This window comes from Eleutherodactylus coqui, chromosome 2, assembly GCF_035609145.1.
Source record: "Eleutherodactylus coqui strain aEleCoq1 chromosome 2, aEleCoq1.hap1, whole genome shotgun sequence".
Taxonomy (NCBI): Eukaryota; Metazoa; Chordata; class Amphibia; order Anura; family Eleutherodactylidae; genus Eleutherodactylus; species Eleutherodactylus coqui.
In genome coordinates, this window is record NC_089838.1 from 262918034 (window position 1) to 262945266 (window position 27233).

The window sequence follows — 27233 nt, forward strand, 5'->3', positions numbered from 1 at the left end:
GGCAAACATAAATATAAGACAGGGACTTAATTTCATGGAAACACAGTAGTTCCGTAGTTTTCGATATGCCCATGAAATTGTGCAGTTTATTGCACAATTTCATGCAAATTGGGGGTCATTTGGGCTCCCCCATAGACTCCTATGGTGCACAAATGTGTACCAAAATAGAGCATAATGCATTTTTTTTTTCCGGATGTGCAAAGCAAAAGTCAGAATGAACCCATTGAAAACAGTGGGTTTTATTCTCTGCACAAAGTGCGCAAATGTGTGCACAAACACGCTGGTGTGAGTAAGCCCTAAATACATATGGGGGATAATGAATAGTAGAGCAGGGAACGTCTTGGTGGGCTGTTCTACGGCACTGGGAGATTAGAAGTAGATTAGTTATTTGAAGAACGCACATCCTCATCTCTGAACCTACATATTATCTTTGCACACTTATCCTATGCATATCATCCATAAACGAAGTACAGCAAAAAATAGCGCGGCACCGTGTTAGCCATCCCATAAATGAATCAAGAATCTGATAATAAACCCTAAAATGCTTATTTTAGAAGGGACAGACTGTAACGTCACTGCCATACGATGTATACACCAAATCTATTTAATATGTGCACGTTTATGTAGCTTATCATGTATAATAGCCGGAAGGCAGGCAGCATATACCAGGAGGGGGCAGTAAGTCACTCTGCGGAGAGAAGATAATAATACACAGCGTGCCCTGCTCCACTTCTCCGTTCAATCTAACCATCTACATAAAGTTCCGAGGGTGGCAATTAGGATTACGGTGGCCAAACACAGGATAACTGTCGACTATCACGGTGGGAACTTTGTTGCCCTTGATCGGATTTTTGGCAGAAAATGGTACAAGATATAATATCTGTTATCAGCTGTGCTGTATTTGTAAGCAATGCAGCTTGTGTCCACTTAAAGCTGCTCAGATTGGCTGCTTGCATTTATTGTGTGTCTGCACAGTGCAATATATCTAATTCTGACTCATAGCCGCGCTGGGCTTATTTGCATTGTCTATTCTGAACTGCACGGATGTCTATTAAATTGAGCAGTAGATAATAACACACTGCAAATCAGAAATACTCAAGTTAGGCAATATTTATGTATTACATATGCAATCGGAGATTCTATTGGACTTACTCTGAGTGCAGTACAGGCCCGTCCAGCCAGGAGTACATTTACATTCGCCATCGTATGCACTGCACTCAGCGTCATTGTGGCAGTTACATGTATGGATGCAGTCTGGACCCCACAGTCCTGGAGGGCATTCTGTAAAAAAAAAATAGAAGCCCGTTATAAAACAAAAAACAGTTTTAGAATGTCTGTCTGTATAACTAATTTCTCCTGGTGCACAAATTAAGGAATTTCAGAACTTTGGAGTAGCATGTCCAAAAAGTTGAGAAGTTCCTGCAATAGGTTTTCTTTAACAAGGCTTATTTCCAGCACTGCTACTAACAAAAAAAAATATTATTTAAGTCAATTACAGAAGATTCAGCAGTAGGTCGGCATCTGCTGCAAGTTCTGTATTTTATATAAGATGTAATTGAATTGTATCACTGTGCGGGATACGCTGGCTCCACAGCAATAAATGACATTACCATATAGTATCTCTTCTCACAGAGTCTTCAATATAGGGCCTGCAGAGTTTCTGGATGTTGCTATAGTTCTAATGACATAAAATGAGTACAACTTACCGTCGGAGCAGTCGCTGCCTATCCAGCCAGGGTAGCACTGGCATGATCCGTCGATGGGATTGCAGGTGGCATTGTTGCTGCATATACAGAATTCTGCACAGCTCCGACCAAATCTTCCGCTGGGACAAACTTAAATAAAAGAAGGACACAATTCACACATCTTCACTCTGCAAATGCAATCTCCTTGATACATATAATTGGTAACATGCACCACTATAGTGGCTTGGGAAGCCTCAGGCAACGTTTGGTTCTCAGTTGCATGCATGCAGCTTGGAAGCCACAGGTATCGTATATAATATACATGTTTCTAATGGACAGAACAGCAAGATCTGGGAAACTGGCCAAGGGCAGAGAGGCAAAAGCCAAATATCTCAAGATGCCTGATAGTGACCTGATGGCAACATCAGATGCTCTGGGTACACCATTAGGTCACCTTTCTGCTATACAGCAAAGCGCCTGTCTACTTTTACTTTGACTGCAAAATATGCTGTTAGCATTGTATATGTGTCATATGATCAATAAAGAGAAACTAAACTGATTACTAATTAAAGCAAGGATCCACTGGTGGGTCTTCTACACTATCCTACCAAAAGTATTTGGGCACACCTATCAGTAGAATGGATTGTGACTTATTAGCATATCACATGTGCTAAACCATGCTACATAAGAAGCAGACCCTTGGAGGCGTCAGCCATAGTTTGTGACGGGAACTGCATGCTATTGCATATACGGGTTATACCAATGCACACAAGCTGTCCATCACAAAGCTTAATGCATTGGCCCATCTACAATGGTGCAAGGAGCTATGTCTTAGGACAGTTGAGTAATGCAAAAATGTTCTATAAAGAGGTGAATCACGCTACTTCATCTTCAAGTCAGATGGACATACCTGGGTGTGGAGGATATCTGGGGAACACATTTTGCCTGAGTGTGTTGTGCCAACAGTTAAGTACGACGGAGTCCATTATGGTCTTGGGGATGTTTCACGTGGCATGGTCTCGGATGGTTGGTTGTAGTGGCAAAAATCATGAAAACTGAGGTGTATCTTGACATTCTAGATAATAATGTGCAGCTTACAATGTGATAATCCTCTGGGAATGGTCAGCAATAGAGATGAGCGAGTATACTCGCTAAGGGCAATTGCTCGATCGAGCATTGCCCTTAGCGAGTACCTGCCAGCTCGGGAGAAAAGATTCGGCAGCCGGCGGCGGGCGGGGAGCTGCGAGGGAGAGCAGGGAGGAACGGAGGGGAGATCTCTCTCTCCCCCCCGCTCCCCCCTGCTGACTGCCGCAACTCACCTGTCACCCGCGCCAGCAGCCGAACCTTCTCTGCCGAGCGGGGAGATACTCGCTAAGGACAATGCTCGATCGAGCAATTGTCCTTAGCGAGTATGCTCGCTCATCTCTAGTCAGCAATACTTCCAACAAGGCAACACCCATCATCACAAATCCAAAGCTGTTTTGTGTTGGTTTGAGGATATGGATGTCCATTATTGGACTGGCCGCACAGAGTCCCTACTAAACATCTCTGAGACGAACTGGAACGTCAGGTCAGGAACTATGAACAGTGTCCATCTTCTTTGAGAGAGCTCACTTGACATTTGCAGGATAAATGGAGGGAAATACCAGCGGAAGTGTATCAGACGTTAGTCAAAAATATGCCACAGAGAGTATCCAATGTCATTAGGGCCAAAGGAGCCGCACTAAGTATTAACATATGTAAATAGATACTACTTTTGATTCTTGCTCAGGTGTCCAATTAGTTTAAGTAGGATAGTGAATGTTGGCCATAATAACCAATCACAATGGTAGTCATGGCTAGCACTGTATTTTGACCTGCCCTTCCATGATGTCTTGTGCTAACATCAATGGACAGTCCAGGCCTCATGTATGAAATAAATTCCTCTTCTACCCAGTAAGAAAAAGTTATCCAAATGTCTATTGTTTTAAGACTAGAAATCCGACTTCCCATACAGTATGTTGTCAGAGAAGCGCAGCTCTAGACTCTATCTTTAATGTGGAAGATTGACAGCTCTTGGGTTCAGGGCTTTCTCACCTTCTGTTTCGCTGAATTCCTTGTTTTATCTTCTGCTCAACTTGTTCACTGAGAGATCTACAGCCTGACAGAAATTCTGTGATCTGCCATCCATGTATGAAGCTTTCTTGCACGCTCTGTTTTTTTGCAGTAGCGCAAAATGAAAACATGTATAGAAAACAAGTCGCCCTTCTTTGAAAGAAAACCCAGCGAAATGGCTGCAGTGTCTTTTATGCGACACAATAGAATATAGAAATGTGGATAAATACAATGAAATATTTTGCCAGTTAAATAATCATTGTTAGTTTTACACAATGACAAGGTACGCCGAGAGACACGGGTAAAATGAAGCTTATTGCCTGACGGGTGGCGCACCCCCTGATTATGTCGCTCGCTGCAGCATTTCAGTGACAGAGAATACAGCTTGTTGATGTTTAGGGCTGGGGGGGTCTTGGTACAGCTCCGAAATAATGTTTTTCTGCATTATTTCACACGGTGAGGGGGGTTGTCACAGGTTTATTATCAAAAAACTGAATCCTACGAGAAAACATCAGAAAAATGCCATTGTGATAAAACCTTATCTTTTCACAGACCGTCCAATGACACAGACAGCGTAATCCGCAAGCTGTGTGACAGGGACATTAGCAACCTACCCCTCCCTCGGCGCCGTTCCCTCAATCCTAGTCACCTGGCCCCTTCTTGCTTGAACAATCTGATAAGAACCCCGCCACCCCCATGAAGGATTTTTTTTCTAGTTTGATTTTGTCTTGCAAGGAAAGAGATCTTGGTAATGAGGCAGCGCCTGGTAGCAATGATAAAGCTCCATTTCGGTATCGTCTGCATCGCTCTGAGTATCCTATCTGCATTCCGATATGATTGGAACAGACAGAACCACACAGGACAAACTCGGAGGCCTGATGTTAATACTGTACATAATGTAACTCATTTCCATCCTTGTTGCAAAGTCATTTTTTTCTATGCTCTGGGGAATGAAGGAAATCAACTCCAATTCATTTAGTATTATTGGATATAGACATATGACCCTATCAGTAATTAGTTTTTATTAGCCTAGGGCAAATGCGAGCCACAGACTTGAAAAAAAAAAAAGTGTCCACCAATTAAAATGTCCAACTAATCCATTAGTATGCACAATCAGCTCAACAGGACATGCATGTTAACTCTATGAGTGGCTGTTGTGTATTACTAGCCTCCAGCATCACTTACTGTATCTCTGTCAAAACAATTGGATTGGACAGGAAAAGGTCAACCTGTTAGCCACACAATGTCATGAATAGATGAGTAGTTTGTACAACAGGAGGCGACAGGTTTTGGATTCAAAGAAAGAGTGAAACTGGTGCCTGGTAAAATGGTTCTGATATACTAGTTTGTCCTATAAGACCCAAGTGTATCAAGGTATAAAGGAGTTCACAGACTAAAATGGCCAGAACCGCCCGAACCGAACCAGTCCATCAAGTGGAGCACCTGCCTCGAAAAGGGCAACCCTACTACAGGAGAAGGACTGGAGACCAGTTAGAAACTATTGGCAACAAGTACACTGAACACTGAATCTAATATGCTGAATAATCTAAGATGCATAGCTGAATAAAACCCTAGTACAAAGCACTAATTTAATAGGAACTTGAAAAGAAGCATAACCAGCAACCTATGTTCAGAGGAACTGGACTAAATAGCACCAGAAAGAACCTGATTGACTGGTTGAGTTGACAATCATCCAAGCCAACCCAATAACAAACCCAAACTAATAAAGTTGCTGACTGGCTGGCTGATCTATCAGCCATCTCAGCCAACCCAGCAGCTAAATAGCAGAGGGGATGATTAATCCTTGACTGGTGAGGCCAAGTGAAACGTACACGTGACAGCAGGTGCATCATGAACTCTTGGGTCATGGTGCAGCGATGCCGTGACATGAAGACTTAAAGATCTGCTGGCAAATATCTATTTCCGTGGCTACCTTTAGACAATCAAACCAAGTATTTAATTGGTTTAGAGCCCATTTACCACATAAACGTATGAATACTAATCCTTAGGTGTGGCCCCTAATAGCTGGCTGCTGCATCTATGGACTATTCTTGGTTCCCTGATTATGGGCTTAAACGGCTGTCCAGAATCAGAAGAAAGGGTCTGCTTTATTTCCAGAAATGGCCCCCTACTTTTCCATAGGTTATGTCTGCTACTGAAATTCAGCCCCATTGACTTGAATGAGGATGGCCTGTAATATCAGAAATAACTAATGGATGAATGCAGCGCTGTTTGTGGAAGAAAAAAGGAATCATATTTTTTCTAATCCAGGCCACCCTATTAACATCTATAGAGATTCTTGTTATTACCTTGGTTACAAAGTTGCCCAAAAAATCCTGGTAGGCAGTCACAATGGCCTGTGACATGATGGCATGGTCCATTGGCGTGAACACACTGGGGACATGTTTGGCTGCAGCGATGCCCATAAAATCCTGGAGAGCAAACTGCAAAGAATCAAAGTGAAATATAAGAGAACAAGGGGCCTTGTTAGGTGGTGCACACAGGCATATGAAATATTGTATCCCTTCATCTACTAAAAGGCACTACTTACCCCACACATTTCATTAATGCTGTATTATATGCTACTTCCAAAGCTTAGCTCTCAGCTGGCATAGATTTTCTTTTCTGGCATATGGACTGGCCAAAGATGCGCCTCCTAATATATCTGGTGCATCTTACTCCAGCACCCTTCACATTAAGACTGGCGTATTGTCCTAAAAAAGTTGCCCCACATATTCACATTTCAAAATTCAGTCCAAATCAGTAAAATTCAGTCCAAACAATAAAAGAAAGACTACTTACCCCTCCTCAATGCCCACCAAACAAGGACAACAGCCCTGCAATTCTTCCAGTGTCTGTTGATGGTAGAAGTCAGATGACAGCTGATTGCCAATCAGAGGCCGAAGCATCACAGTTCTGGACCCCTGGCATCATGGCATATGGGCAATGATGCTACAACTTCTAATTGGCAGGAGGTCACCCAACTTACATTTTCAAAAGACACCAGGAAAATCGCAGGGCTTCAGTGCTGGATCATGGGCGCTGAGGTCAGGTAAGTACCCTTTGTTTAAAATGATTTGAACTTAATGTTAAAATGTGGATAAGAAACCGGACAAACCCCTTTAATGAATTTCACCCTATGTAGAAAGGAAATACTGTTAAATGTATACAAAGACTTATACTGTAGTAAGATGCGCCAAAGTTATATCTAAATTGCATGCCACTCAATAAATCGGGTGCAACTTTGGCCAGAAAATCCTATTTACGTCAGCTATGACCTGCCATAGATCTGCTACAGTATAGTAAATCAGTCAGGTCATGGGAGGCCACATTCTCTCACTAAGCCCCACCCACTTTACCCATAAGTGCAAAGAGCGTTGTAAAAATTAAAAAAGGGTCACAAATGTTTACGCGAATATGTTGTGTTCAAAAAAATTGTGACTTTTCTCCACTAGTAAACTGGTGTAAATGGGTTGAAAAATTCTCCCTTCTATTTTAATGGATGGAAAGTGCTAGTAGACCCCGCTCACAGGAATAAGTTTAGCGTAAATTTTTTTTTTATGTCAGAGTTTTACTACAAAAGAGATATGTCCAGTTATTATACTACTGACTACTATGGATTTCAGCATGCTGTCATCTTTCTATATCAAATGCAATACAATAGACTACATATATAAACTATAAAACCACAGTTGGTTCAATAAAAACATTTTTCGTCCTTGTAGTAGTGGTGGTGCCAACTACTGACCATAAGAGACCTTGACCTGTAAGACGCTGCACTGGTAATTTGTTGATGACAGTGACAGATGCCAATACCATGATTATTAATGAACGTGTATAATAAGACAGTGACGGATCACTAATATGTATGAGATGTATGAGGAATGTCTATGGTAGGAGATGGTTGTAAAAGAAATCGAAACAAGAGTGATAGCATAGATGGCTCAGAGATAGGATATTATAGAAGCAAGCATAATGGTAACAAAGAAACAGTTAGAGAAAAGTAGTAAGGAGGGCAGAAACCAACACTATGATATAAGAGTGATGTGATGGTTGAAGTACAAAGTAGCAAATATATGGATTTAATAGAAAAAATAGAACATAATTGTTACGTGTGCTGATGGCATTTGTAGTTCTAAGCTTCCAGCAGCACAGCACTCTCAGGGTTAATGTTTGAGCTGCCTGGGTGTGGTACTTCCTGCTAGCCAATCTCCTAAGTCTGTGCTCACATATAAACCCAGCTCCTGGTCAGTCTCTGTCTGGTGTTCAGGGTGAGCAGCCATGAATCCTTGTCTGTTGAAGTTTGCTGTGTGACCTGCTATCTGTGTTTTGTTGCAGCTTGCTGTGTGATCTGTGCCTTGTGGTTCATGTCCGTTTGTACGTTTATTTTGTGTTAGCAAACAAACGCAGCAGACCAAACTATGTCTGCGCTAGGTTGGCCCCTAGGGCCTTTTAGTGGATGTGTCTTGCTAGTGTAGGGACTGCAAGATACGAGGGGCCTTGCAGCTTAAGTTCATTGGCCAATGTACGAACTAACACCTCACATTTATATTCAGCTCATCATCTGCTATTAGTGTTTGCATTGTGGCTGCTGTATGCTGTGTATTCTGGCTCTGTGTGTCCTGTGGTTCAGTCCCTGTCATGTGGCATGTGCATGTGTCCTGTGCTGGTGCGTGGCTCCTAGGATCAGCTAGGGCCAAGACCGCTGGGCTGCCCTTATTGAGGCAATGTCCCCGCTTAGGTAGGGCCTTTCCATCCTCCCGTGTAGAACAGAGTCAGTTTGCTTGAAACCCGTGTGAATTTCCTGTGAGACCCGCGTGCGTACCTAGTCCTCCCTTTGGTCACGATCGTGTGGGCCCCGTGCCTAGTTTACCCACACGATCGTAACAATTACTGTTTACATAAAGCAAACGGTGACTTATATTGGGATATATGTGATTACATCCTCCCTCCCAATGTCATAATATTTATTTCACTGTATATGATACCATCGTGTTTCTTAGGGTGCTTTCACACTTGCGCTGGGGATTCCGCTTTCCTACTTCATTCGGGAATTCCCGTGGCCAAATGGCTCCGCCTGTGGATGGAACTGAACAGCGCAGGGCGGACCCCATTAATTATAATGGGGTCCACCTACTTTCCGCCCAGCTGCATGCATCAATTTTTCTATCGGTATTTTCATCTGGATCTGCAACAAAACTTCCGGCCAGAGGTTTCGAAGCAGACGTGAAACCACCTTAAGCCCATTACACTGTAGTAACCACTGTACCTTAAAGGGGATTTTCAGGGAGAATACTACTGATGACCTATCCTCAGTATCGGTCATCAATAGTTGATCAGCTGGGGTCTGTTGCTTGGGACCCTAACCGATCAGCTGAGCGGGCACATACTGTCAGCACCGCAAATACACAGAGTTCAGAGCAGAAGTCTTTGCGCCGACCTCTGTGTAGTGGCCGGAGCTTCTAACTGCAGGCACAGTTCACGTTCATTTCAATAAGGAGCTGTTCCTGCAGTTACAAGCGATGGACCCCGGCTGATCAATAGTCTTTTCAATGGAAAACCCCTAAAATCTCTATAGCAAACCATTGGGACTTTAGCAATAGGCATAGATACAACAGTATCCCAATGGGATGACACATTTTAACAGTGTTATTTGGAGCAAGATCAAATACAAGTAAATACTAGGTTTTACAGCACCGCTACACATCTTATGGTATGTATAATATCATTTATTCACCATTTAAAGATCCATTTTATTGCAGAAAACATTTCTAGGGGGTCTATGATCTCTTACAGAGGAGTGTCTAATTTGTCACCTAAATTCAGTTGGACAGTTACTAATACTGCTTTCACATAGGGTGACAAAATTGCATGTGAGAAAACTCATGTGTGTGAAGCCCATGCTTTCCAATGAGTTCCTTCACATTAGCAATGTTTTCTCTGATGCTACTTTGCGAGAAATTTTTTTTTCGACATGCTATCTATTGCCGCGATTTGCAACGTTTTGTAGCCCATATTTCCCTATGCAGCCTTCGTTTTTGTTGCATTGCATCGCACGAAATCGCTCTTTTTGTGCAATGCAACTTCAACATAAGAAAGTCCTATTCTCTTTCTAGCGAAAGCATCACGACAAAATTGCGCTAGAGTGTCGCACGAGAAAATCACAAGTGGCTGTGATATCGCACAAAAATCGCAGGAACTCAGGTGCGATACCGCCTGCGGAGAGGCAGATGAACATTTTTCCATCCAAATCAAGCGTCCCTCAACACCCGGTAAGAAGGGCGTTACAGGAAGATAGCCTGTTGAATATTCCTTGTAATTTCCCTTACTACCTCACTGTCCAGTCCTAACCCAGGAATGTGCTTAATGAACTAGTGGGGCAGATTTGAAACACGATTCAGGGACTGGAACTATAAAATATGCGTTTCATAACAAAAAAGGTTCAAATTTGGGAGGGCAACCAAAGCTGAAATATGCTCCATTTTTCATCCAAGCCTCAAGGAAACAAAGACTTTTAGAACTGTAATTTTCTCCATTTTATTTTATGACTGCTTTGCTTGTTTTTGCATTTTCTTTTCTTTTTTTCTATTAAAGCTGAAAACTTTAATAAGCTTCGTACTTATGGCTCTGAATCTTTGATAGTGTTGACCCTCTGATTGCTGGAGAGCAGTGGGTGTATATGCAGGTCTTCTGGGCTGACCAGTAGTGATGGTGGCGAGCATTTGGGGATGTACGAACTGCGTTGGGATGTGATTTAAGCTTAAATGCAACTTGTCATTTACTTTATCTTATCTTCACTGAGGACAGCATAAAGTAGTGATCGACATGCTGATTTTAGCTGTGTGTCACTTATCTTATGGTAATGTACAGTGGTTTTAAGCACTTATAGCTTGCTTCTGTATGTTTCTGCAGCTCCCAGCAAAAGATGAGTCTAGTTCATTTATAAGGACCTGGTAACCCCGTCCACCTGCCCTGACTGACAGCCTTCCAGCTGTTACACTGCATAATTTGAATACTACCAATCAGGGTGGATAACATAAAGGAGCTGAGCTGACAGGTTCCCTTTAGGGCTCGTTCATACGAGTGCTGTGGGCGCGCAGTATAGGTGCACACAAAAAGCTCTTCTATAGCAACCAATGGTTTCCCATGGAGGCATTCACATGAAAGAATGTTTTGCCGCATTAAATTTGTGCATCTAACAAAGATAGGACATGCGACTGCAACGTCGCATCTAAGCTTCGTGGTGCGTGCAGAGATAGGACCTGACCTATCTTTGGTGCATGCTTTTCATAGACTCCTGTGGGAGCTGGAAAACACATACCCCGCACCTCGGATCGTGGGAACGGGCTAATTCAAGTAGCTGGAATTCACCCGTTCACGCAATCTTTAGTGCAGTATAGCCACGATCTTTGCACGTGGCTATACTGCACTAAAACAGCACTCGTGTGAACGAGCCTTAACCACATAGTGATGAAGCCTGTTTGTGCCTTAACCCCTTCCCGCCCCATGACGTAAGGTACGTCATGGGAGCGGTGTACTTCCCGCAAAATGACGTACCCTTACGTCATAGGGATAGCGCCAGATCATAGCAGATCTTGCACTATCCCACAGCGGGAGCCGGCTGTCACTAGTAGCCGGCCTCCCACTGCAACAGCGGGGGGCATCGGAGATGCGCCCCCTCCCCCGCTGTTAACCCTTTCCCTGCCGCAATCTAAGTAGATCGCGGCAGGGAAAGGGTTCACAGAGGGAGCGCGCTCCCTCTGTGACTCCAGCCGGCTCTCGCGATAACATCGCGAGAGCCCCGCTGGTTGCTATGGCAACGGGACACCAAATACCGGCGTCCTGTATTGCCATAGCCTGTGATCGCTATAGTAAGCGATAAGGCATGGCAGGAGAGAGGTCCTGCCATGCCTTATCGTAGCGATCTGCAGTCCTGCTGTGTAAGTCCCTCAGATGGACACAAATGGTGTAAAAAGAAGAGAAAAATAAAGTTCAAAAAATAAAAATGTAAAAAAAAGTTAAAAAACCCTTTTTTTAATGCTTTTTCTCATATTAGCATAAAAAAAAATTAAAAATCCCACATATTTGGTATCGATGCGTCCGTAACGACGTGTATAATAAATTGAACATGCTTTTTATACTGCACGGCAAAAAGCGTTAAAAAAATGCTAAAAAACGAAGGCACCAAAAACCGCAATAAAAGTGATTAAAAAAAAGTGTGTACCCCAAAATGGTACCAATAAAAACTACAGCTCGTCTCGCAAAAAATAAGCCCTCAGACAGCTCTGTCCATGGAAAAATAAAAAAGTTATAGCACTTTGAATGCAGTGAGTTTAGAAAAAAATAATAATTTCCAAAAGAAGGGGTTTTTATTGTGGAAAAACCTAAAAAAATATAAGAATTTTAGTATTGTTGTAACCGTAACGTCCCGCAGAAAAAAATTTAGTGTGTCATTTATGCTGCATAATTAACGCTTAAAAAAAAACCCCAAAACATCTAGGGCAGAATTGATGCGTTTTTCTCTCCCTACGATCATAAAAAGAATAATAAAAGTTTTACAATGTAGTCTATGTACCCAAAAATGGTACCAATAGAAACTACAATTCGCCACACAAAAAACATGCCCTTATACGGCCGCGTCGACGGAAAAGTAAAAAAGTTATGGCTTTTGAAAAATGAAAAAATACCAAAAATCGTTTTGTCCTCAACGCCAAAATAGGCCATGTCCTTAAGGGGTTAATGACCCACACATATATTTTAGTTTTTTCAATGTTGCATCCTTCGTGCCATAACCTTTTAATTTTTCTGTCGACTTACCCATATGGGGCTTGTTTTTTTGTGGGACGAGTTATACTTTTCATTTCCATCATTTTTGAGTGCATATAATGTATTGTATAACTTTTATTAATTGTTTTTAGTGTGATTGAGGGAAAAAAATCTGCCATTTGTTTCTTGGATTTCATTTTTACGGTGCTCAGTGTGCAGAATAAATAATTTTTTTTATGTTTTACTATTTTTATACACAAAAAAACACTTTAAAAAAACAGATTTGCTTTTGTGTCACCACATTCCAAGGGCCACAGCATTTTTATTTTTCAATCGATAAAGCTCTATGGGGATGAACCCTAGTCTTCATTCAGCCAACTTTTGGGAACATTTAACATTTTGATCGCTTTTTGTTCCATTTTTTTCTAGAGGCAAGATTAATAAAATCATCAATTCTGACTTTTTTTTTTTCACTGTGCAGTATAAATATGTTAAATTAATTCTGCAATCTGTACAATTACACCAATACCAAACTTATATAGGTTTTTTTTCTCTTGCAACCTTTCACACTTTTAAAATATAATGTATTTTTTTTCATCGGTGCATTTAAAAACTTCTAACATTTTTCTTTATTTGTAAACAGTGCTGCAAAAGGTTTTTTTCTTGCGGGATGAGATGTACTTTTATGCAACGTTTTGATCACTTTCTATTTCTTTATTTGTAAAATCAGCTATTTCGCCATATTTGTGGAATTCTTTCTTTCATGATGTGCAGTGTGCAGGTTAAATAATCTACTAACTTTTTTCTATGGGTCATTATGAACACGGCAATACCGTATGTGTGGTTTCGTTTTTTTTTTACATAGTAAAGGGGGTTTTGACGCTTTTATTTATTTATTTTTTTAAATAATTTTTAAAATTTTTATTTTTGTCGCACTAGGGGACAAAATATCACCATATTTTATTATTCTTCTAATACACTACTAAACATCAGTATAGCAGTGCATTACAATGCCTATAAAACTCATAGGCTGGCAGACTCAGAGGCCATATTCAAGCCTCCGGGTGCCATAGCAACCCATCGGTATCCTGTGATCACATTGCGGGGGTCCAATGGGTGAGAGGGAGCCCCCTCCCTCTGTCAGCATTTTAAAGTGTGTAAAAGGTTAAACAGCAGGGATCAGAGGTTTCTGTGGTCCCTGCTGATGAGCAGGTGCCAGGCTGTTTTCCAATAGCTGAGCACCTGCTCTCCCTGGTACGGGAGAACCATGCCAGGCTTCTGATGCAGCTGCCGTTAGAAGATGGCACATCAGAATAGAGCCCCTTAATGGCTGTCATAAAAAGGCATATGCATTAAAGGGTTAGTTTGTAACCTGAGTGGAAGGTGAGCACAAGGTTTGAGTGAAATAGATTAACCCCTAGGAGTTGCACCCAAGTCCAGTGCTGGGAAAGTGCATAACTAACAGGTACAATGACTGACAAAGCTGCATTAGAAACTACACATATTTGCATGGGAGCACATGCTGACTTGGCAACTGCTACTGTAATTTTTCCTTACTTCTTTGGCACAAGGTTCCTCGATATCCTGGCGCACACTCACAGCTCCCATCCTCAGGTGAGCAGGATCCCCCATTCTCGCAGTGGCATGACATGGAGCAGTTGGGCCCCCAGCGTCCTTGAGCACACACATTGTCACAGTGAATGCCTGTAAATACAGGGAGATCATCAGTTTACAGTATTTACACTGATATATAGTCTGGGATAGTATAGATTACATTGCATAAGATTTAAAGTCAAACAGTAATTAACTATATAATTCCATAAATATACAGTATATGCTTAACAAAAGCCTATTTAACTAATAAACTAGCTGTATACTGAGCAATTGCCTAATACCTAATGTGCTATTATGAGCAGGACAGAAGCAGGAAAGTTAAAATCCTGCAAACAGCATTAGATTAATACAGGTGCTCTTTGGTTACGGTATTCTCTAAGGTTGCATCATGCGAATGGGCAATGCTCAGGTCAGTGTAAGAATAGCATTTACAAAATGCTATGAGCAGCACCAGTGTTCAGTTGGTGATGCCTATGGGGATAGAGAAATGTGAGAACCCTCCTAATGACTTGCTAAGTAGCAACATTATATTAGGAAATTGTACAAAATGTGATCCTCTTAATTTAATAGTCAAGTTGCTCAAACACGCTGTACTAATGTTGGATGGCGGTTATCTAACGTGTACAGGGACCTCCCATTTCTTCCCAATGACAAATAGAGAATGAACGAGCATTGGGAATGTTGGATTTCAACAGGCCTATCTTTTGTTCCGCAGAGAGCTAAGCCAGTCTCGGAAGTGTCTGGAAAGCTTGTCTCGCTCTCCATTGCTGGATATACAAGCATGGTCAGGAAAAGGTGCATGTTTCTGGTGTAGAACCCCCCGAGTAGAGGGACCTACAAGGTTCGGATGGGGAAATGGGCTCAAGAGTGGCAGATGGCGACACAGAGGCCTGCTTACTAGCGGGGTCTCAGTTGGGGGCCTGGGATGTGACAGTCTTCCATAGACGTTATACCCCAAGGAGCTGTAGGCACTGAAGTATGCTCGGTCTCGGCTTCCCCAAAAAGGGGTTCTCTGCAATAAAAGAGACCTTTTCAGCCTGAACCTGCATGATTATTCTCGCATTATGAAACTCACTCGGACAGCGGTGAACAAAGTGAGCTGACAGGATTGCAAGCTTCGGTCTAGCTGGCAGGATGCACTGTTGAGAGGCTGGGGTCTTCTTAAAGTTTATGGAGTCAGGTAAAGGGTATTAGGGTCCGATGAAGAGTGTTAGAAGTTGCTAAAAGATGCTGGGGTCAGCTGAAGGAGTCTGGGGTCTTTTAAAGAGTGCTAGGATCTGTATAATCCTTCCCCACATCCTCAACTTCTAGTTCATGATATTAACACATTTAAAGATAGTCCGCAAGTAACCGAATATATTTTAAACCAATATTGTTCTTTATCACCTCATTAAATACAATATTTGGGACAATTATGAAAATAGGTTTAGTATAGCTACATTTCAGATAGATATGTTGCAAGCAATGTGTGAAATAAAGCATTCTACACAACACCTGAAACTTGAAGAAAATGTATAAAATGAATTAATCTTTACACATTTCCTAGGTGTTCTGTAGATTGCCGAGTTTGTTTAGTGTGCAATGGCAAAACTGTAGTAAGCAGTAGAGGCGGACTGCCCATAGGCTCTATAGGGATAAATCCCAGTAGGCAAATGAGATTATGGGCCTGTCTGGTCAGTCAGGACTGGCAACAGCAACTAAGCAGATGCCTGGACCCATTGTACTCCTAGAATGGTATAGTTGGAGGGGATAACCAGGGTCATTATATAAACCCAGACCGATGTCTGTCCAGCCTCTTCTTGAAGACTTCTATTGAAAGCAAGTTCTTCTGGCCCCTTTCGAGAGCTTTTTCTTTAACAACCAATTTGAGAGCTTTTAAAAACTTGAAAAACTGTTAGCAGTGGGATTTGAACCCACGCCTCCAAAGAAACTGGAGCCTTAATCCAGCGCCATAGGTGGCTCAGCCATGCTTCCATAACTACCATAACCATGCACTCCAGTGGACTGACTTCTGCTGATTTAGGGCTGATACAAGATGGAGAACTTTATACAGACTCTACTTTCCTGTTGGGTCAAGGAAGCAGCTGCAGACTGCATGCGGTGTAGGACCTTTTATTACACAAGCAGTATAACTGTGTAGCATGGGGATGGTGCTAGTGCCTGTGTTAACATCAGGCAGTGGCTTCTAATATGAACGTTCCCCTCTGCTTCCTTTTTGGCATGATAAATAGCGGATCTATTACAATTGTGCAGTGAGCTCAACTCATCCAGCCCGGAGAAACAAGTAACAAACGGATGACATCTCCAAGCCCAGAACTATCATCAGGTAATACTTGTGTTGGCCCCTCTGTTAGAAACTTGGACCCACCTACATTATGAAGCCACTTTTAGATTTTAAGTTCTCAACCGGCATTATGTGGAACAGTCATTATATAGAATACCTCGACAATAAATAGCATTCAGTGTTTGTTAATGTGGATGAACTTCTTAAGCATTCTATAGATTGAAGAGTTTGTTTTAAGCAAAGCGTGAAATGACCAAACTGCACCAATGGGCTTCGTGTAAAACTAAGGTACTGTACAAAATGCCTCAGTATTATATAAAATGAGTTATTTGCTGTCAAACGTGTATTAGGATTAGGCTAGGGCTACATGGTGAGATCTGTTGCAGGACACCAAGTCTCAGAAAAGTCATGTGGCAAAAGAAGTTTGTGCAAAGCAGACAAGTTGTAGTCGAATGTGACTTACATAGATGTCAATGACATAAAAGTTGCATGGGACTTGCGACCAAAATCCAACCAAGCTGGATTTTCTGTGTCAGAGTCACATTAGGTCACAGGTTGTAACGTAACAACACTGAAATCATTAGACATGATATTGCGGTTAAAGAAGACCTGTCATGGGATAAAGACAGTGGGGCTCGCTACATGACTCTGTGGCCCCCACAGATAACTTTCAGTAGGTGATGTTAGACTTGACTGACAGTCCGACATCATCCATTGAGAGCAAGTAGTGGTAACTTAACTGGAGCAACCAGTGTCAGGCAGCTGCTGCCAAGCAAACAGGATCATGGAGTGTATCAAAAGTGATCTAGGGGCACATGACGAGAACATTGTTATTCATCTTTACACTGATCAGACCACACATGGAATGTTGTGTACAATTTTGGGCACCGGTACTAAAACAAAGACATATCAGAGCTTGAGCGGGTTAAAAGGTGGGCAGCTAAAGTAATAAATGGAATAGGTGGACTACCATACCCAGAGCTGGATTTAAGAAGAGCCTGCCCAGTCAAGAGGAGGCGGGTATGGAAAAGGACATGGGAATAAAGTCAGTGGGACCATGGCTGGAGACCCATGCAGCCATCCCCACTGACTATATCCCATGACAGGTCCTCTTTAACTACATTTTTACTATGGTAAACTCTTAGACTAACCCTACATTTCCTAACCCTAACCTTAAATCTAATTTTAATTAATAAAAGACGACAAATTACATAATGTTAACTCTAGCAATAATGAACAAAATGTAGGCTAAAGGTAACATACTATGCTAAGCCAAAAAAAACCCCCATATGTCCATCCCGTCCAGCCTATTTGCCCCCAATGTTGATCCAGAGGAAGGCAAAAAAACCCACAATGAGGTAGAAGCCAATTTTCCTCATTTAAAGGAGAAAAATTCCTTCCTGACTCCAGTCTGGGAATCGGAATAATCAGTGACTATAACATGTAATATTGTTACACTGAAGAAATCACTACGTCCTCAGGCAGAGAGTTCTATAGTATCGCTGCTCTTACAGTAAAGAACCCCCTTCTATGTCAGTGTAGAGACTTTCTTTCCTCTAGATGTAGAGGATGCTTTCTTGTTCCAGTCACAGTCCTGGGTATAAATAGATGATGGGAGAGATCTCTGTATTGTCCCCTGATATATTTATACAAAGTTATTAGGTCGCCCCTCAGTTGTCTTTTTTCCAAATTAAACAACCTCAATTTTGATACCTTCTCTGGGTATTGTCGTCTGCCTATTCTAATTATTACTTTAGTTGCCCGCCTTTGTACCCCCTCAAGCTCTGATATGTCCTTCCTAAGTACTGGGGCCCAAAACTGTCCACAATATTCCATGTGAGATCTGACCAGTGACTTGTAAAGAGGAAGAACAATGTTCTCATCATGTGCCCCTAGACCTCTTCTGATGCACCCCATGATCCTGTTTGCCTTGGCAGCAGCTGTCTGACACTGGTTGCTCCAGTTAAGCTTTCAGTCAACTAAAATCCCCAAGTCCTTCTCCATGTCAGTGTTACCCAGTGGTTTCCCATGAAGTGTGTGATAGTGACATGTATTTCCTCTGCCCATGTGCATATCTTTACCTTTATCAGTGTTATGGCTCCTACCCATTTGCGTTTTCTTAACGCTGTGTTAACGCCGCATTTTTTTACGCCAATGTCAATGGGACTTTCTAATGTTAAAAACGCATTGTAAGTTTGTGCTTTGCGATTTTTGTGTGATGCGTTTTTAATATTAGAAAGTCCCATTGACATTCATGTTAAAAAAACGCAAGTGGGCAGGAGCCCTTAAACCTCATTTACCACTTTTCTACCCAAGCCCCCAACTTATCCAAACCCACTTGCAACCACATTCTGTCCTCTCTTGTGTTAATTACTTTCATATAGTTTTCTATCATCAGCAAATATTAATATTTTATTGTATAATCCTTCTACCACGCTTCCCATGTCCTTCTATAGCTATTATAATCCACCAGGCGCTATTCTCATTGTTTTTTCAATCCTTCTACCAGGTCAATAATAAATATATTAAAAAGAATACCCCACTAGTAACCGTGACCCGTGTACCATTAATATTGTAGCTGGCAGCGGGCTGCTCATTTGGCTGAATGACATTCTTCTTGACTCCCCTATACTAAGGCACTTTCAGCCGAGCATACATATGTTGTGAATTGGGAGAAGACAGTAAGTCTCTACTGGAAACCTCTAGAGGCTGCTTATCTCCTGCCAGTACAAAAGTATCGGGTTTTGAAATTCAACATGTCTGATGCCTCTCTTCCCCAAGTGGCGAGAACCACATATGCATACATCCAGCATTAATCTAATGTGTATGGGGGCCTTAAAATCTGAAAGCAATGTAATAATAATAATCTTTTTTTATATACAGCCAACATATTCCACAGCACTTACAAAACAGGGGAGAACAGATACAAAAACCACGGTTACATGTAGTGATCAAGTGAAGGAAACAGTATGGCTGAGGGTCCTGCTCCAACAAGCTTACACACTACAAATAATGGGGTGACACAGAAGGTAAAATGGCTGGAGATGTGCACGGTATGGTGAGGTGGAGAGTGTGGGATGCTATATACATAGACAATGGTCAGACTTGAGCCGTATAGTGGCTGAATTGGTATGACTGCAGGGGGCATTTGGTTGCAGCTAGCAGGGATTGCAGTCTGTAGGACAGAGAGCATGTTATCAGGAGAGTACAGAGGGGTTTAGTTTAGGAGATATGGTATGCCTCCCTGAAGAGGAGCGTTTTTAAAGCACACCTGAAGTTTTGTGTGTCAGGGATTGCCAGGATAGTTTGGGGTAGTGCGTTCCAGAGTACTGTTGCTGCTCTGGAGAAGTCTTGGAGGCGGGAATGACAGGTTCGAATTAAAGGGGCACTTAATCTGATTTCATTATCTGAGCGGAGGGCGCGGACTTGGTGGTGGATTGAGATGAGGGAAGAAATGTAGGGCTATGCTGTGGAGAGCTTTATGGATGAGGGTAGTGAGTTTGAATTGAATTCTATATTCGGCGGGCAGCCAGTGCAGTGACTGGCACCACGCAGAGGCATCTGAGTAGCAGCTGGACAGGAAGACGAGCCTGGGTGTCGCATTTAGGATGGATTGGAGAGAGCAGAGTCTGGTGCAGGGGAGGCCGATCAGCAATGAGTTGCAATAATTTAGCTAAGAGTGGATGAGGGCAACAGTGAGTGCTTTTAATGTGTCCATGGTGAGAAAGGGGCAGATTCTTGTGATGTTCTTGAGGTGCAGCTGACACGTTCGGGCGAGGGATTGGATATTGGGGTTAAAGGAGAGATCGGAGTCTAATATCACCCCAAGGCAGTGGACATGTTGTCTGAGAGTTATGGTGGTGCCACACACTGAGATAGAGATGTCAGGATGAGGTCGTTTAGTAGAGGGCGGAAACAGGAGTAGGTCAGTTTTCGAGAGATTCAATTTTAGGTAAAGAGAGGACATAGTGTTAGAGACAGCGGACAGACAGTTGATGGCGTTCTGGAGGAACGGTGCTGCGATGTCACGGGAAGAGGTATATAACTGGGTGTCATCAGCATAAAGATGGTACTGAAAGCCAAATCTCCTGATAGTTTGTGCAATAGGGGCTGTGTAGATGGAGAAGAGGAGGGGACTGAGGACCAAGCCCTCCCTCAATAGCAAGGGGAAGAGGAGGGGAGGTGGAGCCAACAAAGGAGATGCTGAAGGAGCGGTCAGATAGGTAGGAGGAGAAACAGGAGAGAGCAGTGTCCTATAGTCTGATGGAGCAAAGCATACTGAGGAGGAATTTGTAGTCAAGAGTGTCAAGTGTTGCAGAGATATTTAGGATCATCAGTAGAGAGTAGACGCCCCTCGATTCATCTGTCAGGAAGTCGTTTGACACTTTTGTAAGGGCGGTTTCTTTCGAGTGTAGAGGGCGGAAGCCGGACTATAGGTGGTCAAGAAGAGTTTTCTGAGAGACAGCTTATAAGGCGGGAGTAAACCAGGCGTTCAAATAGTTTGGCGATGAAGAGGAGGTTGGAGATGGGTTGGTAGTTGGCAGCATCGGTTGAGTCAAGAGTCGGTTTCTTTAGCAGTGGGGATATGATATCATGTTTGAATGAGGAGGTGAAAATACCAGAGGTCAGCAAGAAGTTGAATATAATGGTGAGGTGGGAGATGATCACCGGGGAGAGGGACCAGAGGAGGTGTGAGGGAATGGGTCACTATTGCAGGTGGTTGGGCGAGTAGAATAAAGCAATCTGGAGACTTCTTCCTCTGCCGTTGGTCTGAGTACAGAGAGTGAGAAGAATGTATAAAATAAATTAATCTGTTTACATTTTCTAATCATAATGAACAAAGACTAATATGATGGAATGTTAGCTTTTATATACTAGTTGATTAGCAAAATGTTCCTATCTGTTGTCTATTATGGTATATTTTTGATTAGTTGGGTGTTTCACAAATTTCAACTCATTAAAAAAGTATACCCCCTGTTGTATAAGGCATTCTATTAAAGAGATCCTGTTATCAGGTTCATGCTGCCAGAAACATAGCATAAACCCGGGATAGGGATGCCAGTTGTTCCTGTGGATGTTTATTCCGAAATTCTGCTACGTTTCAGAGGAAATACCCTTTGAAGTCTGACTTAGAGCAGAGCTCAGACTCATGGGTGTGGGCTGCATCGGCTCCCCCCCCCCCCCGCCCGCTTCATGAAGACTGACAACTTTCTCCCTATACACAAAAGGGGAAAGAGCTGCCCCTCTGCATGCAGGGAGTGTGGAGAGGTCGGCATGGGCCGCCCCCTGACTCCAAGTCAAACTTCTTCAAAGTGCATTTCTTCTAAAACACAGCAGCGTTCAAAAATAAACATCCATGGCAACAACCGGTATCCCTATCCCGGGTTCATGCTGCCCACAGTTCGGGCAGCATGAACCGAATGACAGAATCCCTTTAAAGTCCTATGTATAAGATATAAGGTCAAAATGAAATAACCTTTTTTTCATTAGTTGCTACAAAATGCTAGGCACTCTATACAATAGCTGAGTTTAACACATTGCCTGCAACAGATACACTGTATGCAGCAAATACTTATACAGAGATGGACTGGTTCGAAAGACGATCTAATGATCCTCTAACGGCCCGGGTTCTGAAACAATAATGGGATCATGCTATGATGCGCCCAATGTAGACAGTCCCACCTGACTTTTTAGTCCTTGCTCATGATGTGTACAATGATAACCACAAAGTTTATGATACACAGGCCCTGCATAGTTGTATGGTCAATAGGATTTCCTCTGACAGGCCCATAACCCTCCCATCTGATGCCGTACATATGCGCATTTTTCTGTTCTAATTAGGTCCATATAGTTTATGAGCTGTTTTGCTCTAACCATATGGCTTTCCGTAATAACAGGAAATGAAGCCTGAAATGAACAGGTTGTTAACAGGACAGAATGGGAAGACATTCCCCTTCAGTTTACCTGATTCCTCCCCTCCTCTCCACTTCGCTCCCTCTCCCCACAATGTGTTGCAGCATTTGCTAGCTTTATCTCACAGGCCCACGCTCCTCTGCATAATGGGATAAACACAGGGGGAGAGACCTCAGGCAGAGAGTGGATTAACGTGTTACTCAGGAGATGCGCCCCCTCCCCATCAGAGCAGAACAGGTACCGCATTGTAATTACTGAGGCTTCAATCTGCTCGGCAGCTGAAAGTTTAAGGATTACTGCGAGTGAGTGAAAATCATTACACAGGCTCTGAGTCGTTTTCCTTACTTGTGCTACTTGCTGATTTTGTTCAAACCGTCCTGAGTTAATGCAAAAATATTGCAGACCCAGGAAATTTACTGTGAACTGGCAACGTCCCCCACCCTTCACGTGCTGAATGTTGCAACCAAGACGGAAACATCACTTTACCTTATGGAAACTGAGCTAAGCAATAGGCAATAACTGCCCTAGCTCAATTTCCATTATTGTATTGATACTTGGATCAGTATCCTAAGATAACGGTATTGACAAAATAAAGGTTGAACTAGTATTTCAGTTTTTAAGGCCATATGTACTACAAAGGCAGCTGCTCTATGACTTGGATTGGCTCCATTCTCTTAAGGCCCATTTACGTGTAATGATTAGCTCTCAAATTTGCTTAAACGACCGGAAATGAGTGATAATCGTTACATCTAAATGCTGCCATTGTGCACTTTTCGTCTGATGATTTTAAGGTGAACTTAAAATCCATAGTTCAGCCGCAGAGAGATCAAGTCTCTCAATAGACCGCATACTGTGTTCTCCACAGGAGACTACATTGTAATCTGCTGGCAGCCCCAATGAGAACAGTGCAGCTGTGTGCACAGCTGGGTGTGGGATTAATCACATGCTGGGCTCTGCAAACAGCTCCTGGAGGCCCTTTTACATGTAAATGAAGATGATAAAGTGTTAATGGGAATCAGTGGCCATTAACAATTTATGCAAAAAGATCGCTAAAACTTTCAATCTTTCAATCGTTTGAAAGAATATTTTTTGTGTGTAGATGGGCCTTTAGCCTATCATGGTTTGAGCGAATCCCTCAGGTCAGAAACCCCAATTATAGCAAACAATGGGACATGTCCTCACCCTAGAGGGGATGGGACAGGGTGCAAATACATATTAGGCCCTCCTCAAACGTAATAGGGTGGAGCTCTGGTGACCAGCAATTTTTATTCTTGCTATAGGGCCCCCTCTATGTTTGTATGTTGCCCGATGCAGTCCTAGTGCTAAGACCAAAGAACTGTTATTGCTAAAACTTTTTTTCTTCTGCCTGCAGGTTGGAGATTTCAAAGTTCTTTCACCCCTGTGAGGATTTTTGAGTACGGGTGGAAGTACAATTCCTTATCAGCTTTGTACAAATTAAGTCTTGTGAAAAAATGAAAGCGAACATTCTGGAGACTTATCTCGAGTCCCAGAGAGTGGCAACCAAAACTAGAGTCCAATCATGAAGGGGGATAATCCAGGGGTAGCCGTAATCCTGCAGTGCCTTGCCGCCTTATCTAGCCCTCGACAATTTTGCATATTCTTAAATTGCTGTCTCCGGATGACCTTGATTGAACTGTATTATCTCAGTTTCCTCAGGCAGCCAAATATTATATGTTCATATTATGGTTTTATTATATAGAGTGCAAAGTGAATTGTGTGCATTCCAAGAGAAAGTGCAATGTTATTCCTTTCTAACCTTGGAGTTGTCTCTCATTGCTTCCCAGCAAAAGGCTCCACTGTTTTTGCACACATTACAGCACACCAGAACTAATCAGTGGCATAGAAGAACTTCGTGTTTCCTTAAAAATATCCTGCTTGGTGAACTTGGGTCTCGGAAACGCAGAAGTGATGGAAATGAAGATTATGAAGACATTTAGAAGAAGAAAAGAGTCAGACAGACAGGTCTATCGCAAGATGCACAGACACATCCATCTAGTATAATTAGCTGCTATCTCCAGTCCCCAGAGGCTCCCACTGACAGCTCTATTGTATAAAAGGTGTTGAAACTTTGCACGAGGCAGTACTAGTTCATCAGCATAGTAAAGGAAGCAGCTGTATCTTTAAGCCCATGGACCAAGCCTTTTGGGAGTTAAGATTATCTATGGTCCTGCATTAATGGAGCTGAAGGGCAGGCAAGGGACAGCTGTGAGTGACAGGTCTGATGTGACTAAACTCTTACATCTGCTTGGAGGAACCTTACCGACAATTGGCGCAGAATCACCTTTCCTTCCATCACCGTGCTCATGCCTGGAAGCCCAGGACAGTGACAAAGTCTTTATGTTCAACCACCTAACCTGCTTCATTCTCTGTCTGAACAATAGTGCAGCAGCGTCTATTCTATGCAAACAATTAGTCTACATACAGCTAGAATACATGCAGACCGTCAGAGAGAAAAACAAAATCAGATGGCAGGCAAGGAAAGAATCACTGCTAAGAATAGACTATACAAATACCGCTTCTATGGCTTCTGTGGTGTAGATATAGGCATTGTGAGCCAAGATCAGGATTAGGATAAAAAAGGTAAGGAACATTTGTTCATGATAGACAAACGCCATCAGTTATGAAGAGGAGTAGTAATGGTCCTTTTACACGGGCCAATTAATGGGCCCAAGTGTTTCTCCGAACATTAATTGGGCTACGTGCAGGGACCAAGGATTAGCTGGCAAACACTCGTTTCTTGGCTGATTGGCTAGATTTTGCGAGCATGAAAATTCTGGGTGATCAGCATTGCATCTTCCCATGTGAACAGGCAGATGTACAACTGGCCTATTGGGACAAGCCATCATAATAGTGATCATTCGTCCCTGTAAGCTGATTCTTGGCTGGTGTGAAAGAAAATGAAATGAACACCAATCGAGTCAATCGATCAGCGCTTACTACATTGGGGCAAAAGGTCAACCTGTGTAAAAGTTCTATAGGCTAGTTATGGTCAGCACCAGGGGCGTAACTATAGAGGATGCAGGGGATGCGGTTGCACCCGGGCCCAGGAGCCTTAGGGGGCCCATAAGGCCTCTGTTCTCCATATAGGTAACCCAGTACTATGAGTAAAGCAATATAGTTGGGGGCCCTGTTACAAGTTTTGCTTCGGGGCCCGGGAGCTTCAAGTTACGCCTCTGGTCAGCACTATGGTAGACTACAATATTGCCAAGCTGTAGAGAACAAGAACCAATCAACACACGTCGAGTGGCGCAAGTTTCTTTTTCACAGGCCAAGACTCGGCTTATATAAGCGATTACATAAATGAGCTGATCAGCCAGCAAATGAGCTTGTTCTTTAGCTGATTGTTGAACCCTTTGCATGGCCCAATTGTCAGATGAACAAGCTTTCGGAGGAATTTTCAGGCCTGATCAGCCGATGCATAAAGACCATTAGTTAATCAATTATAAATGGGTTAAAAAAATGGCACTTTCTCCGATGTAATGGTATTCATTGATACAATATTACAAAATTAATGATTTTGCAAATCAGCGAATGAATACCGCAGAAAGCCATGTTTGCAAGTGTTTTGGTCCTCCTGGAACTTGATCATGACAATAATCTTTCGGCTCCTCTTGGCAGTTGAAGACAGATGCATGGCCTTCTATAGACATCGATGCATCTGTCCTCAACTGCCGAGGGCAACTGTCAGGCAATGAAGAGAGCCAAAGGGACACAATGCTTCAATGAAGGCTGCAGTCCCTTCATTTAATCGATCAGTAGAGGTCTCAGCACCCGAACCCCTACTGATCAAAACTTTTGATATGTCGCCCTGACATATCAAAAGTTTTTAAAAAGTGCAGTTACTCTTGAAAAAAAGATGTCCTTAGTAACCCTTCCCTATCCTACACTATCTCGTAATTCTTTTGTGTTCAATACATACATATTTGATTTTATTTGATATTTTAAGTAACAACGTATACAACGGCAGTCAGAGGGGGGGGGGGGCTCTATTTTGCCTTTTACCTAGGGCCCAATTTTCTTTAAAACCATTCCCGGACTGTGATTAGTCAACTGCCTGTGTGCGCTGATGTAACTGCAGGGCAATTCCCAGCAGAGCTACAGTTTTTTATTAAGTTTGCCTCCATATATGAACAGAGTAATTACAATGATAACACAATATTAGGGAATTGCAATATAGGCTCCCATTTAATACATTTCTTAGTAAATTGCTTTTATTATACTGATCTCCATATTAGGCACAGTACTTATTATATATGTTTCGTATGGGAATAATAATGCGATTTTACAATCAAGAACACGCTAAAAGTTTCCAGGCCTTCATCTACATACCCATCTACATACCCAGTCCCTTCTCTATGAATACATGAGACTTGAGCAGTTCAGGTGCTGCTCCTCAGACCTCCGCACCTCCCGTCTTCATCAACCCGGAGGTCAGTAATCTCCCCGCACACAAGCCTTCATGCCTGTGGCTTCCACACAAATCATTGCTGAGCAGACGGAGGAGAGCTGTGTGTTTGTTACAGTGATAATATCTATTTAATTTACTGCACAACACCGCTCAGCCCTTAGCTGTGCTTCTCTGCTCCGATTTTATGAAGGCAAATACACAGCCACGTGCAGGCAAGCAGAGACCTAGAAGAATACTGCAGTGCTCACTCCCCGTCAGCAGCCAGACTGGCCAAAAATTCTCTTAAAGGCACACTAAACCTAGAAAGGAATGATAAAATTAATGAAGAGATAATCCGGCCCCCACCGTTTGTCAGTCTGTAGCATTTTCTGCTTGTTCCAGAAACAATCAGTCTTTTAGAAATCCTGCAGAGAACATAGGTGTTTGGCTGGAGAACAATTTAGGGGTG

General features: G+C 42.6%; 1 protein-coding gene across 1 annotated transcript in view; it reads right to left on the reverse strand.

The window, feature by feature from the left end:
* MEGF11 (multiple EGF like domains 11) overlaps positions 1–27233 on the reverse strand; it is a 412570-nt gene that overhangs the window by 51702 nt on the left and 333635 nt on the right. Inside the window, exons 14-17 of the mRNA XM_066592915.1 lie at positions 14103–14249; positions 6089–6223; positions 1707–1835; positions 1153–1281 (exon numbers count right to left, since the gene is read on the reverse strand). Of these exons, the coding sequence (XP_066449012.1) occupies positions 1153–1281; positions 1707–1835; positions 6089–6223; positions 14103–14249 (540 nt within the window). The remainder of the gene's footprint in view (positions 1–1152; positions 1282–1706; positions 1836–6088; positions 6224–14102; positions 14250–27233) is intronic.